This window comes from Pinus tabuliformis, chromosome 6 (assembly GCF_031772625.1).
Source record: "Pinus tabuliformis cultivar Carrire ecotype Pingquan chromosome 6, CPIR1, whole genome shotgun sequence".
NCBI lineage: Eukaryota > Viridiplantae > Streptophyta > Pinopsida > Pinales > Pinaceae > Pinus > Pinus tabuliformis.
In genome coordinates this window covers 721,585,355-721,603,787 of record NC_142292.1, presented here as the reverse complement: position 1 = coordinate 721,603,787, position 18,433 = coordinate 721,585,355, and the positions used below count along the sequence as shown (strand labels likewise).

Sequence of the window (18,433 nt, the reverse complement as noted above, 5' to 3'; positions counted from 1 at the left end):
ATAGGGATTATAGAAAGTAATTTGTATCGGTTGCAAGGTGACCCTATTCAAGCCCTAACGCATGATGTGGGACAAGAGAATGGGGCACTTGCATCACAAGGCACTGCCTATTCTGAGGGAGATAGTTGCAGGTCTTCCAAAGTTCACTATTGAGCACCATGGTGCATGCAGAGGGTGCATGCTTGGCAAGCCGCAAGCATGTCAAAGCTACTTTCCCAAGTAGCCAACATAAGACAAAGGGGATTCTTGACCTAGTACATTCAGATGTTTGTGGACCAATGTCAATAGCATCAATAACAAGAGTAATTCCAGAATACCTCATCAGATGGAAGAATTTACAAGAGGATGTGACATGGGAAAGAGAGCAGTTTTTGCAGCAACCGAACTTGCAATTGCTTGAGGGCAAGCAATCTCGGACAGGGGGTGGTTTTGAGTAAGATTTACTCAACCATTTATGAAGATGAAAACCTCAAGAAAGCCTATAAATAAAGGAGGACTGGACTCATTTTGATCATCAAGTGTGGATCATCTTATTGGTTTCTTGAGCATTGGCTCTGAGGGTTTTAAGACCTTTTCCTTCCAATCAACTTTGGTGGTGCAAGATTCCTCCCTAATTGATAAATCACTCTGCATTTTCCTATATGTCTATTCATTCTGGCACAGGTTTTTGTTTCATTGGAACAACAGGGTCTTCTATTTTTCGTGGAATTGGTCAAGTTCCTTTTCTGAATTCAAGTCTGGGCAGTCATTGGATCTCTGTAAAGCAAGTAGACAGACAGCCTGTTTACTCTCTATGTGGTCAGAGTATTGTTGGTCAACCTGCGGGAACTTTTGGAGTCTTATATTATAGCAGAATTGTGGACTGGGTCAAGCCTTGAAAAACCGCACCAATCCACTCTGCATATTACCCTGGAGTAAATCTCATGTTCTGGAACAATCGTGTAATCTGCAGAACATCCCATTTTATGCAGTTGTAGTAACAACGTGTGGTTCGGGCAACCATCCTGAAGCTGGCAAGACCAGAAGCGATTCAGGCAACCATCCATAGGGGGGTAGCGCTAGAAACAGGCACCAATCCCGAATTAGTGACAGAGTTAAAAAAATTGCTGTGGGACATGAAGGTTAAACAGCACTATTCCTGTGCAACAACATGAAGTTTGAAGCATTGTATCACAGGCAGAGTCTTCGCATAAGTGTCATTCGTTAGTCATAGTGGGACCCGACATAGCCTGAATACAAGCTAAGTCAATTCATCGACTCAGGTATTAAGCAGCTAGGGTGTAAATTAATTATCGGTTCGCATTTAGACTAGGGTTTCTAAATTGGGTATTTATGAACACTGTTTAATCACAAACCGGATTTTGTTGGCTAATGGATGGTTGATTAATACTATGGATGATTTATTTCACTATATAACATGAAATGCAAATTCATGTTAGGAGTGCACTGTGAGGCCATAATTTACTTGTTTGTTCATATAGACTTTACTCACCTAAGCATGGGATTTTTATAATTTTGTGGTGAATTTACAGCATTTAAAGTTGTTTAAGTCTCCCATGGTAGAAGGAGAAGAAGACTAGTAGGATATTCCCAACTTAGATGACTTTGCAGACAAGGGATATGGCAAATTAGATGACAAAGGATACAGAAAATTAGCATCAAAGGATAAACACCAAGGAAAGCAAAATGGTGTGGGAAGAACCAAACTGGATCCACATGAATAAACTAAATGCCTATTAGCTCAAGGCTGTTAGACTTCTCTAACCCCAGCAAATTGGCTAATTATTAACCTAGCACATTCCTTGCCACATTCCTTGGATGACTTCAACACATCTAAACACTTACACACATGCATGAGTACCTGTCTAATGCTACAAACATCAACAAAGATAACACAAGGCACTTAGCATATTAAGGAATCTAGTGATGAAAGAGAGGAAAGTGGTTATAGATGCAGGTGATGAGGTCAAAGAGGTAATTGATAGTGTGAAGAGTGACGCACTACATCAATCAACATCAACTCCACTAAATAATGTCATAATGCCAATTCAAGCATGAGAAAATTTAATTAAAAAAAATATAAACAAAACATGGGAGAACCAATCATTAAAAAAACTGAGAAATGAAGAATGATCCAAGCCTTTTGACTGTTGGTTTTCCCATTAGGGTTTCCAAGGTAAATACTATGTTCATTGCATCTTGAAATGTTGTGTGAATGTTTTTTATTTGAGTAATTGTTGCATTCTGTTGGTTTAAAGAATGAATTCTAGTACAAATTTGGTGTGAAACATTGTCAAGTTTGCTTTCAATCTCATTTCTCTCGCCCACAACTATCAGAGCTTCTTGACACCCATTCAAATAACGAAAGAAATTGATGGGGGTAGGGTGGGCTTTGAGGGGGGGAGATAGGGATGTCGCTGCATAACTTCAATTATCAGTTGTGTTGCTAAAACTGTCTATTTAACTCAGTGTGTTCATCTCACCGGATCATTGAAAAAATTTTATGAACTGCATGAAATAAAATTTAATAAACTTTTCAACTCCCTTGTTTCCCTAAATATAATGAATGTCTCCAATACAAAAATCAGCATCTCAACATTTCATTTGGTAGGTTTTCTGTGGCAAATCGTTTTGGGAACAGAGTGTATTAGCTTGAACATTGTGTTATCTCCCTCAACTCCATGTATGAACCTTCTGCCATCATTAATTCCTAAAACCAATGTTTTAAAACTCCGACTCCGACTCCTACTCGGCCGAGGATGAACTCCGACTCCGACTCCGAAACGGTAATGACTCGGCCGGCTCGATTTCAATGACTCGGTCGTTGTAAAAAATACATTAAATATTTATTTTTTTATTAAAAAACATATTTTTAAATATTTTTAACATAATTTTAAAGATTTTCATTCATGTTTCCAAACACACAGCATTATAATATAGATGGAAGACAACATATGATCAAAGTAGGCTCATGAACCAATCCATTATATCAAAATGGTACCCAATGGCAATACATAGTCAACTGTCATACATGATCAAAGACTCAAAACAAAATACAAATAACCAAGGAGGCTAGAAATGGCCTCTACAACAAAAGTAAACTGTGATGGTGACCAGACTCCAATACTAGTACTACTGCAGCATTGCTAGCAGCTACACTACTACTGGCTAGTAGCTACTGCCAGAGGAGCCAAGATCATCTCGACCAATCTCTGGATCATCATCATCAGAGTCAAACAAGGGGCCCCATGGCTCCTCCTCATCATCATCGTCTCCAACTGCAACTGTAGAAGTGGTACCAGTACCACTAGCAGGCTGTGCAGCAGGTGCAAGCTGAGATAGAGTAGATATGCAGCTGCGCAGGCGCTTTTGTCGTGGCTGAGCAGAGGAAGCACCTACAATTGGAGTCCTTGCTGGCTGTGAGACTGAGGCTGGTGGATTGGGATCTGCATTCAACTGAACACGCTGAAGTTGAACAACATGTTCAAGTTCAACTGATGTCTCCATATCTATATCTACATCAAGATCCTCATCAGGATCAAACTCTGGTGGACGACTCTCCACTACCCAATCTGATGTTGGATCAATGTCTTCCAACACAATGGGATCTGAATCAGGTCTTTTGTTCAGCAAATGGTTTCATCTGAGCCGAAGGTTGTATTGGACATAAACTAGATCATTCAACCGTTTTTGATCCAAACGGTTTCTCTTCTTTGTGTGAATCCTCTCAAAGACAGACCAATTGCGCTCACACCTAGATGCACTGCAAGTTTGACTCAAAATACGAATTTCAAACCTTTTCAATTCAGGGCAATGGCCACCAAAGGCCTCCCACAATTGTGCTGCAAAAAACATAAGAGTGTAATGAATTATGAGTTAGTTGAAGCTCAACAAAATTACAAATTATATCTAACTTTCAAATTATAAATGATTTAACAAACTTTAATAAAAAAAGTAAAACCATTAAGAAATTGAAAATTGAAATTTTTGTTTACCTGGCTCATCTGCTTCTCTTGCAATCTTTGCTAGGTTCTTCCCAAAGGTACCTGATGCATTGCTGAAGGTTGTGACCTGTCGATGTATCTCCAGCTGATCAGACTCCAATGGGATCATGCGATCAATGCAATCAATCAGTCCATCTCTGACCTCCCCCCTCAAACCTCCTGACTCCTTAGCTTTATAATGATACCGTGGGTTCAAAAAATACCCAGCTGCATGTATAGGGCGATGGAGTTGATTGTTCCATCTTTCATCAATGATTGCCCAAATGGGCCCATACTTTGCCACTCTATCCTTGTATGTTGTCTTTATTTGCTCCTTTGCTTGATCCATAGCCTCATAAATGAAGCCCATAGCCAACCTTTCCCCATCCACCAACCACAACACCTTAACTAGTGGCTCAGCAAGCTTCACAATCTCTGCTGCCTTTCTCCAAAAAGTTTCTTCATGGACTTTCCTTTTCAATTCTTTGCCTTCTGGTTTGTTAGACCAATTGCTTTGATTCCATTCATCACTGGAAAACATCTTTTGCAAGTTTCTATGTTGGGAAAGCATAGATTGCAATGTCAAAAAATGTGTATCAAATATAGTGATGGCAGGCCTAATAATATCCTTGCCTCCAGTGTGTTTCCTCATGAGACTCAAAACTAGTGTATGATTGTAGATAAATTTTGTTATGCTTTTGGCATGATCTACAGTGTTTTTGACCCAATCTAATTTTCCAATATCCTCAAGCATGAGGTCTATGCAATGTGCAGCGCATGGGGTCCAAAAGATGGTCTTGTGTTTTTCCTCTAACAGTTTACCAGCAAGAACATAGTTAGAGGCATTATCTGTGATGATTTGAACAACATTAGCCACCCCCACCTCCTCAACAACCTGATCCAATAGCTGAAACAACAAGTGGCCATATTTTACCTTATCAGATGCATCAACTGATTTTAAAAACATGGTTCCCTGTGGGCAGAAGACAAGAAAGCTTATGATGGTACGGTTTCTTTGATCAGTCCATCCATCTGACATGATGGTACACCCTGTTCTTGCCCATGAATCCCTGAACTCTTGCAAATACTCATTAATGGATTGAATTTCTTTTTGCAAATGAAACCCCCTTAGCTCATGCATAGTAGGGCCTTTGAAGCCTTTTCCAGCATCATGTATGGCATCAAACATAGGCTCATAATATGGTGAACAAGCAGCATTAAAGGGGATATCAGCGTCATACCACCATCTAGCTATGTACTCACAAGCAGTCTCCCTCAATTCTTTCTTCCAATGGTCATCTAAAGTGGGCTGAATTTGACCTTTACTAACTTCAGGACCATGTGCATCTGATGGAGAGGAGAGAGTGAAATAACTTTTGATAGTCACATCACCCTTTTTCAAATTCATTCTACTCTTTCCCTTATCTTGAATAGAACCAATAGAGGGAGGAACATATCGGAAAGGGTTGGATGCCTCAGTTTGAGGGATAGAGGAAGAACTCTCAAAATCATAGTGGGGGTTGGTAGCCATCATTTTTTGTATCTCCCTCTTCCTCCCAATTTCAGCCTGTATGTCTTTTTGCCTAGCCTTCTCTTCTTTAAATTTCTCAAAGCTGGCCAACAAATTCTTTCTAATCTCCCCAATTTCTGGTGAGGTACATGGGGTAATTTGGCTTCTAATCCCTGCCAAGTGTTGTTTCAGCCTATGAATGCCCCCATGACCTTCCTTAATTTTCCTATGGCAAAATTTGCAATGCATTTGACTATCAACCATTTCAACATATGCCCAAGCAGGATCTCTTGCCCTAGGTGCCATTTTTTGACTAGGAAAACAATCTAAAAATGAACCAAAAAAAAAAAAAAAAAACATTGATTCAATGTTCATTTACTTGACAAAAAACACTCTCTAAGCTTTCTAGATATGCACCTAAAATTTACTAAGCAAAAACAGATTTATAGAGGTGGGAAAAAATACCTCCAGGCACAAACTGCCTCCTCAAGCTTGCTCCAAGAATCAGCTCCTCAATGCTGCTCCAAATGGCTGCCCAAGAAGCTCCTCACTCCAGCTACAATGCTCCTCCAAGACTCCTCACTGCTGCTCCAAAACAAGCTCAAGAACTGCTCACTAACTCTCAAAGAAGACTCTCACTCAAATGCATAAGACTGCTGTGAGTGAATGAGAGCACTTGGGTGTGTTAAATAGGGTTTGGGAGGGGGAAATGGACCCCAAAAATCATTTAGCATATTGGTATAACAGTTTGAGATCCAAAACAAACATTAAACAATTTAAAAATCCCAAAAAAATCAATTTTTTAATGCTGTTTACGTGTGGAGGGCCGTCCCATTGTGACTCGGCCGAGTCATATCGGAAACGGCCGGGTTGGCCGAGTCACCCATGACTCGGCCAACCGGACCGTTTCCAAGGCCGGGTCACTCCCAACTGCTTCAACTCGGATCAACTCGGCCGTTTCGGTTTCGAAACGGCCGGTTTTTAAAACAATGCCTAAAACCAATCATAGCTATATAAATATATATATGTGCCTATTTATTTTGTATTGGCACACTATTGGGTTGGCAATAAATTGCAATAAAGCATTCTTCTGTTTTGGCATTATTGGAACATCGCTTTCTTTGTTTAAACTGAAGAGTGAAAAGGGTATTGGACTAAACTGTATGCACAGAAAAAATATCATTACAATTTATCCATTTACAATGGAAGATAATCCAAAATCAAAATAAAAGGAAATGAGTAAAGATGGATAAAGGGAAAGATCTGCCTAGGAGATAGAATCCATCAGTATCTAAGATTAAGAAAGTAATGGGAACAAAGTAGCATTCACCAAAGGCAATCATGTTTTACCACTCTAACCTTGACAAATCCAGTGCTAATTTATACAATATCAGATTCATACCATTCAAAGCACGTACAGCATCAGTTGCATCCCTGCGGTCCTCAAATTCAATGAATGCAAAGCCAGGCGGTTTACGAGCTACCCATACACTGTCAATAACAAAAATTTCAGGAAAAAAAATTAAAATTTATACGAACTAAAGTCAGCTTTTATACCCTGTTTAAATAAGTATGTCTACAAATATAAAGCAGAACAAAATTCCAGTAATGTAAACAAAGCTTTTACTTCAGAGAAATTAATACCAAGCACAACACTATTTTCACGGCTAAAAAAATAAACTTGGAATCAAGAGAGTATGGCAAGCACTATTTTTCCATAGATTCAAATATGAGGAAAAGCTACATGCCAAACCAGGTTAAACCATTCATAAATGCATCAGTGCTGGAAAGAGAACAATATCCGGATTATATCTCATAAAATGGGATCTTTATTAACTGCATGAGCGAAGCTCTAAGCCAAATTAAAGTGCTTGTAATTGTGACAATTTAATAAAAAATAACAGATTTTGGATGTGTGTTGATGACTGCCATGAAAATTCCATTTAGAAAACACTTCACATAAAACACATAAGCAAAGGGAGATAGGTTTTATCTTAAGCTTAATAATCCTCAGTGATGATAATATCAGTGATATATTGGCAATATTTAAAAATAACACGATATTTTCGGCAAAACGATATATCGCTGAGTAAATATCGCGATATTTTCAAAATATTGGCAAAATATCACGATATTTTCAAAATATTGGCAAAATATCACGATATTTTGAAAATATCGGCTAAATATCACCATATTTTTAAAATATCGTCTATGTTTAGAATTTTGGAAAAAAAAAATGTTTTTTATGTTTTCCAATATTTTGCCGATAAGGTGTTTTCAGGACAGTCACCGATATTTTGCCGATATTGATATTTTCAACACTGAAATTTAATCCTAGCCATCTACTACTCAACTAGTGGCCATGTTAGCACATTTGCAGTTTTCCCACTCTGATTGCAATTTGGTAAAATATTTGAGACAGGCAATTCCACTCTAATGTCGTCATAAAGTTCACTTAATCAATATAAAAGGCACATGAGTTCAAATGTATGGCATAAGAGTGCAAATGAGACAGTTAACGGGGCCATGCAAAAAACTGTATTACACTAGACATTTATGGCACACACTATTTATAACTCATGATGTTTTTGATATGCAGTCAATGAAATGGTAGTTGCAACTGATAGTTTTTAATCAATAATTACTTTGTTCCAGAATAACATACAACTCTATGCTAAAATGTAATTCCAATAATTCAATTCATAAACAGCAAACAAAACGTTAGACACTGGTAACAAAACACAGAGCCATTTCCATACTTTACTGAACATAAATCTTAAGTCCTGAAATATATACATACGAAGGAAACTTAGGATTATGAATCATGTAATATTTGCCATGCACATGATAATTTTTTCTGGTAAATTTTGCAGGTAGGATAATATTATTAGTGTCCAACAAGTGACCACTAAAGTAGGTCGAAGGGACTGCTGGATACAATGATGTCAATACAGAGTGGTGAAGCAGCTACTATAAAAATAGAATGTAGAAAGCAAGAATGTGAAACTAATCTAAAGCATGTGGAGACAACATCCAGCCTCCATAGCTGGAGGTCACTTCCAGAAAAAGATGCCAGAATATGGAAAATGGAAATAGGCAGTGAGCAATGTGTCTCATAGTCTCTTGGATCATGAGACCTGAACTGGCTAAGCTGCTGCGACCCTTGTGAAGTGTGAGAGGCCCTCCAAGGCATACTGATCTACAGTCAGGGCCCAGGCCACTGTCATCTGTCTTTTAGTGCCTTGAGTATAAGAGAACCTCGTAAAGAATGAAGTAATACGCCAAGTAGGGGCTGTGCTAGGACTCAGGAGGCAACTGGATAGGATAAGAACAGAGACAGAAGGTCTCCTGCCTGTAAAGGGTCAAAAATCTCTGGAGTCTGACCTGGGAATCTGAAGAAGCTGGCTGCTGGAGAGTCTGGGACACTCTGAATAAACGATGGAATCTCCCCTTGATCTCCTAGTAGATAAGGCAGTGGATTCCAGGATTTGGTGAATTTAATCTTCAAACATATATTTTCTTGAAAGCTTTTTAATGTAACTGTTTCTTGTATTTTTATATTCTAAAGTGGAATTTCTTTCATTTTACTCAGTGAGGGGGGCATTATTCTTTTCCTGGTACCACTAGGCAAAAATACAACCCATAAGGTATGATTTTATATTTTTATATCAGTGTTCAATATACCTGGCAAATTATATTTATAGTTCCCAAGGCCTTTGGTTTCAAAAAGAAGCTGCTGAAGGACCACCTCAGCATTTTAAGCCCCAGCATAGAAGACAAACCTATGTAATTTTTCTGTGAAATTGGGGGGGATCTAGTGCTGACTGTGAATAAATAAGAAACCAAAGATTCTGGCACAAAGGCACCCATTGCATGACAAGACCTTTTCAAACAGATGGCTGATTGGCTATAAATTTGACTGAATCCTAGATGGAAAGAATCAAAATAAGATACTTAAAATGAATAGTATTGTGCAAAAATTCTCCCATGCATTGCTCAAAAAATAGCGTTTAGGTTGAATCAGGAAAAATATGCAATGGTCATGATCCCAAAAAGAGATCTAGGGCATTGTATCCCAGACACTATTTCCAGTAAGTTCAAAACTCATTTCCAGCTTCTGAAACATTTATAGTGGCCAGACACTTTCCAGAAACTGCTAAAGATTACCCAAAAACTATTCAGCAGAATCCAGAAACATATATGGCAATTTCCTGAGCATTTCTGAAATCTGCTGTCAGCTTCCAGCAGTTTTTCACTCTTTTAAATGCTCCAAAACGAAAACACTAAACCTTAAAGTGCCCTGCATATTTTTCTTTGAAAAGTTGTTGATGTTTATGAAAACTATTTCCTAGTACTCGCTAGTTTCCTACATATATTACCCCAGAGTTTCCAATACTTTTGGATCCCTGCCATACCCATTTCTAGAAACCTGTTTCCTTCCATTTCCCATCTCCAGTTTCCAGTAGTAGCGGACACATAGATCTAGGGTCTAGCTTATACAGGCACACCATATACAACATTTGATAATTAAGGATAGTCCATTTAAGACTATATAGAAGAATTACTGGAATGAATTTGGTAGAGATAACCTAAGATTCAAATGCTACTGTAGTTGGCAACATTCGGATAATTTAGGTTCAATTCATATATTTAACAAAGAGAGATTATATTGTATTAAATCAAGTCTTGCTGATAGGCTTTTATCATGGACTGACAGATCGGATTTGTATCATACTGTCTCTGCAGATAACGGTGCAGTCCCAGAAACTGAAGCTGGATAATACTGATATGTGCCAGCTCCTCAACTTATTAGGAATGCACCCTGCACCATGACCTCTGAACCCCTCGACGATTCTTCAATGCAATTTGCCAGACCTCAGCAATCTCAAGAGAGTGGTGAACAGCCTTGACACCCAGATGGCCGCAGTGGGGAAGCAAAGTAAGTATTGCCATAGTTGGCTACCCACTTCTCCAGTTTGGCCCCTTGGTGACAAATTTCCAACAGTCCCAATTAAACCTTCCAAGGATGAGAAGCCACGGGAAAAGATGGTTGGGAAGTTTATGCTTTTGATCCATAGCATAAGGTCAAGGGTGCAGGGGGGCACTTAATGATGAAAACAACAATCCGCACACCTCAGGTCTGATAGCAGACGCAGCCAGATATTTTCCTTCAACTATCTTACTTTGATGATGAGTGTGCCCATATAACTTTTTTGTTTTGGATTTGTTATATTTTCCACCAGCTACAAGTGAGAGCATCAGGAAAAGGAGTGCAGATGGACACTTAATCATAACAAGAACGATCCGCACAACTCAGGTCGTATACCAGACGCTGCAAAACTTTTTCCATCAAATCTCTTGCTTTCGTGATGGGAATCCCACTATATCGTTTTAGCTATGGCGGCATTTATTGTAATCTCGTTAGTGTTTATAGTTGCTACCCTAGTAGAAGACCTTTCAAAAAACATGTCATGATTGTACATAATATTAATACTAAACGGTGAAATGGAAGAATTTGAGGAAAAGAAAAAGCACTGACATCTGCTGATTGAAGATCACTGGTTCAACCCAAATAACTCACTTGGTGAGTAAATAACATAACCCTAATATCACACATCAAAGCAGTCAACGACAGTGGACGTGGCATAAGACGGCAGGGGTTCCATAGAGACGCTTCATTGCAACCAATGCACGCTGCAAGGAGTTCAAAATACAGACAAACAACATTCGCGAAAACGCCCAAATGCAGAAACAAAAACCCTAAGCCCCGACAAAGCCCACTTAAACGGAAACAGAGCTAAAACCCTGCTTCAACCCAACATAAAACCACAATCACAGTGCTAAAAACGATAAAATCACCTGCGCAGAACGCCATAGACTCTGAACTCGTCCTCCAGTTCCCGCTCGGTTACCCGGGGATCCAAGTTCCCCACGTACACCCGCGACATTGCCTGTTATTGAGTTCCTTGTCCAAATAAAATCGAAAAACTGTGACTTGAATTAATCAGCAAATAGTAAATCGGGATTTTATGCGGGTGCTACTAAGATCAGGTAGGAATGTAAATAAATCGATAGAAATTGAAACACAGAAAGAGCGTGATGGCCAACACCCGCTTATCCGTTCAAAAATTTCTGTGAAATTCTTATATGGACTCTTCAGGCCTATGGGGTTATGGGTAGAGCGATCTCATTAGGTTATTTTGTAATTTTTATTTCGAGTCCGGCCAGCTAGGAAAGGTAGAAAAGGGCAAAAAGGGGAAAAAGGTCAGAATACCAACATATATAAATTGGAATGGTGACATGGAGATGGTTTGGAAGGTAATGTAATGGGTTTAAGGTGGGTCTTGTCCACGTGATGGTATGTTGGTAGCATGAATGGTGAATTAAGGGTATAAGTTTTCAAATTAATAATATTTTTTTTTTTTTTGATTTTTATGTTTCAAAGAAATATGATTAAGAGTTAATTTTTTATTTATGGTTATTATTTATATAATTTTATTTATTATTTATAATTATTATTTTTATTGGGATTATATTGATATTTTAAATTTTGTGTTAATATTATTGTTAAATTTGAATTACCTATAATTATATATATAATTATTATAATTATTATGAGATGGAGATAATTTGTAAGATATTATTCACATCAAAAAGTCAAAGATAGGTTTGAAGTGCAAGTTTTGGGATGATGTGATAGTATTTTTTCTCACTTTAGTACTAACATCATATCTATGTGATGTTACACAATATCTTGTTATAATGGTATATCTTATTTTGTGATTTTGTTACACATTAATATTCCTTTCTTATACTATCTATTTGTGTTAATGTTGTAGTTGGGTATAAGTGTTGTGAATAATTTGACACACAACATAATTATGAGATGAAGATGTTTTACAAAATATTACTTGTACCAAAAGTTTGGTCAATTCAAAACTTGAATTTAGAGTATAGTCATTCGTTTAATGTGATGGCATCATTATTGATTGTAGTGCTAAAATTATCAATAATTTCAATATCATATCGCATTGTCTTTAGCTTATAATTATCATCTATGTGATGTTATGGACTCTCATGTTATAATAGCATATAATTATATTTTGATTTTGTATTGCATTAATCTTCTCTTCTTATAAGAATATAGATTTAATATAAAATATTTGTAAAAATCGTAGCCACATAGTAGTAATCATAGACTTAACATCACATTACATTTGTTAAAAGCCATTGCAATAAAATCAATAACATGTGGGGCATGGCAACCTTTTTTTATGGCAAATAATTGGCTCGCAAGCAACAGTGTGCAGGTTTTTATGCTGAGGTTTGTTTGTTGAAATGTTTTTGTGCCCCACTATGACCCCTTTCGAGGTTCAATCCTTCGTCTGGGGTTGGGTCCGTCTCATGTTTTTTTGCTTTATATCTACATAGACAGGCTTAGTCTTTTGTTTTATCCTAGTGTTGTTTATTTGCACATGGAGATGTGTGCTTTGGAAAGTCCTTTGAGTGGCACTCATGGTTGTCATGATCAAACATCTGTAGGTGAGGGCACCAGATGTCAGTATCCTTCTCCTTCTCCTCTTTCTCACCCTTGGGCTTCCAAATCCAAGCTATCCTGGGACCCCAAAAGCACTTTGTGCTCGAGGAGAGAAGCATATGCTCACTCTAGGATGTGATATTGACACCAGTAGGGTTCAAATTTTATCATCTCAAGCCCTAATTGGAAAGTTTTACTACATTTCTCTGTTAAGGACTAGATCCATTCTTGGGTGTCGGCCCACACTTTGACCATAAGTTTATTGATGAACAATTGGTTACATATCCACTTCCCGAATGAAGAGGATGTGCAGATGGTTCTTCAGAAACCCTAGGTATCAGATGAGGTTATGTTTGGTTTCAGAAATGGCATGCAAGGTTTAATCCAATCACGGAGAAGCCAAAATCTCAATACCTCTATGTAAATTGAATCGGTTTTCCGCTCAAACTTTAGACTCGTCAAATAGTTATCCAGGACGCAAATTGCATTGGTAGGTTCATATATTTTGATGGCGTGTCCCTGATATCGTATGACAAGAGGATCTTATGAGTCCTGGTCGAGATGGACCTAATGCAAGGTATCCCAATTGAAATTGAAAATGCATTTGGGGATTCATCTTTCTGCCAAAGGTTGGACTTTTGGAAAGTTCCTTTTAGATGCTCCCAGTATGCAGACTAGACATCTCAAGGCATCTTGTGTTTCTAAGATCATGTGTGGTGCAAATGGTTGTGTCTCTCTTGGGTTTCTTGGTGACATGGGTTTAGCGGTTCACGGGAAGTCGGGATGGCTCCTTCGAGGTGGACTCCATCCAGGGATTTGGTCAAGAATGTGATTCCTTCTCCGACGATGAATGAGTTGTCTCCCAATGGCTCGTTGGGCGTCGAGGCTTCTTATCAAGACAAATATTCCACTAGTGCTCTGAATATGGAAGACTTGCCTCTTGATTTGTTGGGCCTTGTTTCTAAGGAGGGGATCACATCTTTTAAGGATGCAAGGATCTCAGACACTTCAGAAGGCACAAAGGACTCCTCATGGGACTATGTTGCTAGTGAACCCTTGTCATGTCTCTCTGTTGGGTCCTTTTCGGCGTCATCTTCTGCTCTCGTAGGTAGGCTTATCAAATCTCTCTCAGCAGAAGGCATACATTTGTTGGATAGTTTAGCTTTAAATGGTTATATGCCTTCCTATAAAGTCTCTTATGCATCTTCCAATTTAAATCTCACAGAATCCTCTATGAAAAACTTTATGCCCCTTCAACCATGTTCTATTCCTTCATCTAACCCTCCATCCTTGGGCTTTACCTACATCAACCCTATCCTCCATTCATCGGGTATTCCTTCATCCACGTTGTTTTAGTCTAACATCTTATGTTCCACATATACCCCTTAGGATAAAAACCCTAGCCAAAAGGCTAGGTCTTCCAACTGAAACTCACAGGCCTTGGTTGGGGGATCCTCTATTATTGTGCCTCTCCTTTTGGACCCCTTATATAAGTCATCCCTTTGTCTTACATCCATTTCAACCTTCCCATCCCCAAATTCCTTTACGCCTTCTCAAGAAGAATCTTTATTGTCCTTCAAATTTGTCACCATAAAAAAGAAAAGGAAAAATAAAAAAGAGCTAGCTTGACATCCAGGATGGTCTCTTCTTGGAGAATACGAGCTCTCCGATATCCTCCAGGGCCCTTAGAGCGGATATGCCCTCCAATAAAGTTTCCTTGTGATTTTGATATTCCAAGACATTAAGGGAGTTGGCATACCTCCCAAAAAGTGTTTTCTCCACTAACTAATCGACCCCCGCCATCCCTCTATTATCTTCTTTCAGGAAACCATGGTCCCTAGCGAAAAGGCCAAAGAGGAACTCCATAAAATTTGCCCTGATTAGTGCATTTGCTCGGTTGATGTTGTGGGTTGCTTTGGCAAGCTTATTGTCCTGTGGAACCCCCGTGATGCATCCCTCTACCCTTACTCCGCCTTGGCAGGCATTATCCAAGGGGGACATCTCAGAGGTTTGGCTCGCCCTGTCATTCTAGTGAATGTTTATGGACCTTGTGAGGACAAAGAAGTCTTTTGGATTCATTTATATGAAAGTGGTATGCTTTGGGAGCAATCTCTTATCCATGCTAGAGATCTTAATTTCACCGCCTCATCTTGTGAGGCTTGGGGAGTCAGTTTTAGATGCGATCGTTTTGATCCATTCATATCCCATCTTATTCATGACTCAAATCTCTTAGATTTATGCCATATTCCCGTTGTTGCTACCTAGAATAATGGGAGGTCAATTAATAAGGGAATTGTCAAGCAATTACACGATTTTTTTTATGGCGGGCTCCCTGGTTGATTGTTTGGGTAAATTTCACTCATGGATCCAGTCAGAGGACATATCTAACCATTTCTCGGTTTTTCTATAGTTGGAGTTTAACACCACTCCGACGAAATACCCATTCAAATCCAATCACTCTTGGATCAAGGAGAATTCTTTCATATTATTCATTCACTCTTGTTGGAAGAAAACCATGGTGGATTCATTGATGTCAGCGATGGATTCTTGGTCATATAGAATGCAGGAATTGAAAAGATGTGTTAAACAATGGACTAGGGTCTATATTATTGAACAAATAAGGGAGTTGGAAGAAATTTGTTGGCTTATATGGGCCTGACCCAGGTTCGGAAAAGTTAGTTAGCCAAACAAATCTCGCAGCTACCAGCCCTTTCAGTAACAGCCCGCGGAGCGCAGACTGAGGTCTCACCCAATATAGCAGGGGAGGGTGTTTGAACTAGGTTTCCGCACCCTAGGGATGTCTTGGTGTGGTCTGGAGGTTTCACGCACTGGTTTACAACTCCACGCTGCTCGGTATTCGCACAAATCCAAGTTGATTATACCTTTCTTATTAGTGCGCTATTCTATTGGAGGATGCGGTTACAAATTAACAGGGTCTTTAAGCAAACATTTAACCAACACGACTGATTCACGCATTAAAATGAACCCATATTTACATTCATTCATACCATAAGCAGATTACATTAAACAGATATTATGAAAGTCAGATTTGCGATAGCTCAGAAGGAACACAAAATCTCATAAGAAACTTATCTTTATTTCCACTTATCCTCAATACATCTAGATTCGTCCTGCGCACTCAGCTGCAAGGGTCTGCGCACACAACTGTGGACTTTCCAAGCCTCTGCGCACACAGCTGTAGAGCCTCTATCTACTACCCCAACCCTTGACTCGGACTTACAGACGCTTTCAGACTATCTTCCTCAAGAACCCATTACATTCCATCTTTTTCAAACCCAGAACTGCCTTTCCCTCATAGAGTCGCGCTCTATTTATACCCTTCCTTGGCTCGTGATCCCTGCGCGGGTCGACTCTATTTATATTTCTTTACATTATTTTCGGGCGGACTACCCTTTGACTCAATCCTATTATACTTCACGGTCCACATACTTCGAAGTTTTTATAATAATTTAATCCTACTTTTTGGGCTTTCTGCACCAAAACCGTTACGCGGGATCTCCACTACCCAACAGTCCCCCAAAACAATCATCGTGACTCGTCCCAAGTCACTCGTTGGTGCGGCTAAACGCTTTGCCTTGGCTTCGCGGTTCACCTTCCTTTGAGTGGCGCTTGTCGTCCTGCTGCTCCTTCATTGTCTCCTGTAACGCTTCGTCCGGCTCCTGCTTCAGTGTTTCTACCACGTCTCACAACCGATGATGCTCATTTTGCTCTGCTTGATTAACACAGAACACCCCCTCACAAGATTTTAACGCGAGCAGGGGAGCCGCATACGGGACCTCCTGGTACCACCGCAGCCACTTCTGACCTTCGTCTCTTCTCTTCGCACCGTCTGTTGTAGCTTGTGTTGCAATTTTGCAAGACCCTGGCTGTTGTCCGCAAGATCCCAATCTTCAAGGGACATCAGAGACGGCTTATTAACTGCATATCTACCCGTGGTCATCGTCTGTCCATCCTTTCATTGTTCTATCGTAGTGCGTCGACCTGTCCCTGGGCGAGGCACCAACATCTAGACCAATTCTACTTTATGTTCCCTCTTTTCTGATACATCCCCTACCAATGATGTTGTACCCTGCGGGACGCCTGTAGCGGTCAACACCATACTCCTTAGAGAGTCCTGCTTCTCCATCGACCAGATCACTACCGTGGGGCGCATGCCTTGTGCAGAGCTAATGAACAGCTTCATATGTGTTTCCGAAGAGTAGGCAACCCTCGGTGAGTTATAAGCCATGCAAATTTCAAATTCATTGCTTACCGCCTGTTCCAGCGCGTGTAAATTGCTCGTGTAAAATCTGTGGTAGCACGTTTCATATCTGGCTTGTACTATTTCTCTTAATTGCCCGTTGCCTGCTCCCTTTTTCCATAATGCAGACATCTTGTCATGAATAATGATATCAACGGTTATCATTCCTTGTATCAGCGAATCCGTGTGATCCTTTTTGTGCAACCACAATCCTTGTGTTTGGTCAAATGTATGCACACCATAGTACTCGCGCATCTGTCCCCCAAGCTGCTTTATCATCCCACGCTCTCTTCCAACTGGGTGGAGCGGTGAGACTATCTTCTCTTTGGCTAGTCAGGCGGTCGGCCCACCTGTGTAGAGCTTTAGGCCACTGCCATTCACTCTGCCTGGGAAGGGGTCTCCATTGAGTTTAGCCAGTTGAACCGCGCCCCCATCGATAACTTCTTTGACGACATAGGGTCCCAACCAGTGCATGCGTAGTTTACCTGGGAATTTTTCGAACTTACTATCATAAAGAAATACTAGATCATTTTCCTTGAAGGTGCGCACCTTGATATGGCGATCATGCCACGCTTTCTTGCATTGTTTCTATACCTGCTAATGGAATCCAACCAGAAAGCATTCCTCCTCCAATTCTTCTAGCTGTGTGAGCCTGTCTTCTAACGCCCCGCGGTCTGCCATACCTGTGATTGCCGCGATCTGCAGACTAGGCACAATATATTCCATTGGCATAATAACCTCGTTGCCATAGACTAAGCGAAACGATGTCTGGCCTATTAGCTTCTTGCACGTAGTTCGGTATGCTCATAGCAGAGCAAGGATGCCAAGTCCCAGTTATTTAGTCACGCATTACAAACCTTAGCCAGCACGGTCACCAAAATTTTGTTGAAGGCCTTGACGGTCCCATTTTCTTGCGGATGGTAGGGCATACTCTGTTGGTGATATATCTGAAATTCCTCAGTGAGTGTGCTGATCGTTTCATTCAGGAAATGCGTTCCCCTATCACTCATGAGAATTTTGGGGCAGCCAAACCTGGTCAGTACATTCTCGAACAAGAATTTTGCTGTTGTCGCAGCCGTGCAATCCTTAACTGGCTGCGCCTCTGCCCATCGGGTCAAATATTCGGTCGCAGTGATGATATA

General features: G+C 39.9%; 1 protein-coding gene across 3 annotated transcripts in view; it reads right to left on the bottom strand.

Moving 5' to 3' along the window:
• Positions 1–11,682, bottom strand: part of LOC149260722 (serine/arginine-rich splicing factor RSZ23-like) — a 30,660-nt gene extending 18,978 nt beyond the window's left edge. For 2 of the 3 annotated variants that reach the window (XR_016258311.1, XM_089420981.1), the window contains exons 1-2: positions 11,353–11,676; positions 6,896–6,984 (exon numbers count right to left, since the gene is read on the bottom strand). Coding sequence is in view for 2 of the 3 variants with exons in the window: in XM_089420981.1 (XP_089277107.1) it covers positions 6,896–6,984; positions 11,353–11,441 (178 nt within the window). In the remaining variant the exon portion in view is untranslated. Of the gene's footprint in view, positions 1–6,895; positions 6,985–11,352 lie in introns of all 3 variants that reach the window. The other variant, XM_089420987.1, reaches the window with a different exon arrangement.
• Between the last annotated feature and the right edge of the window lie 6,751 nt (positions 11,683–18,433).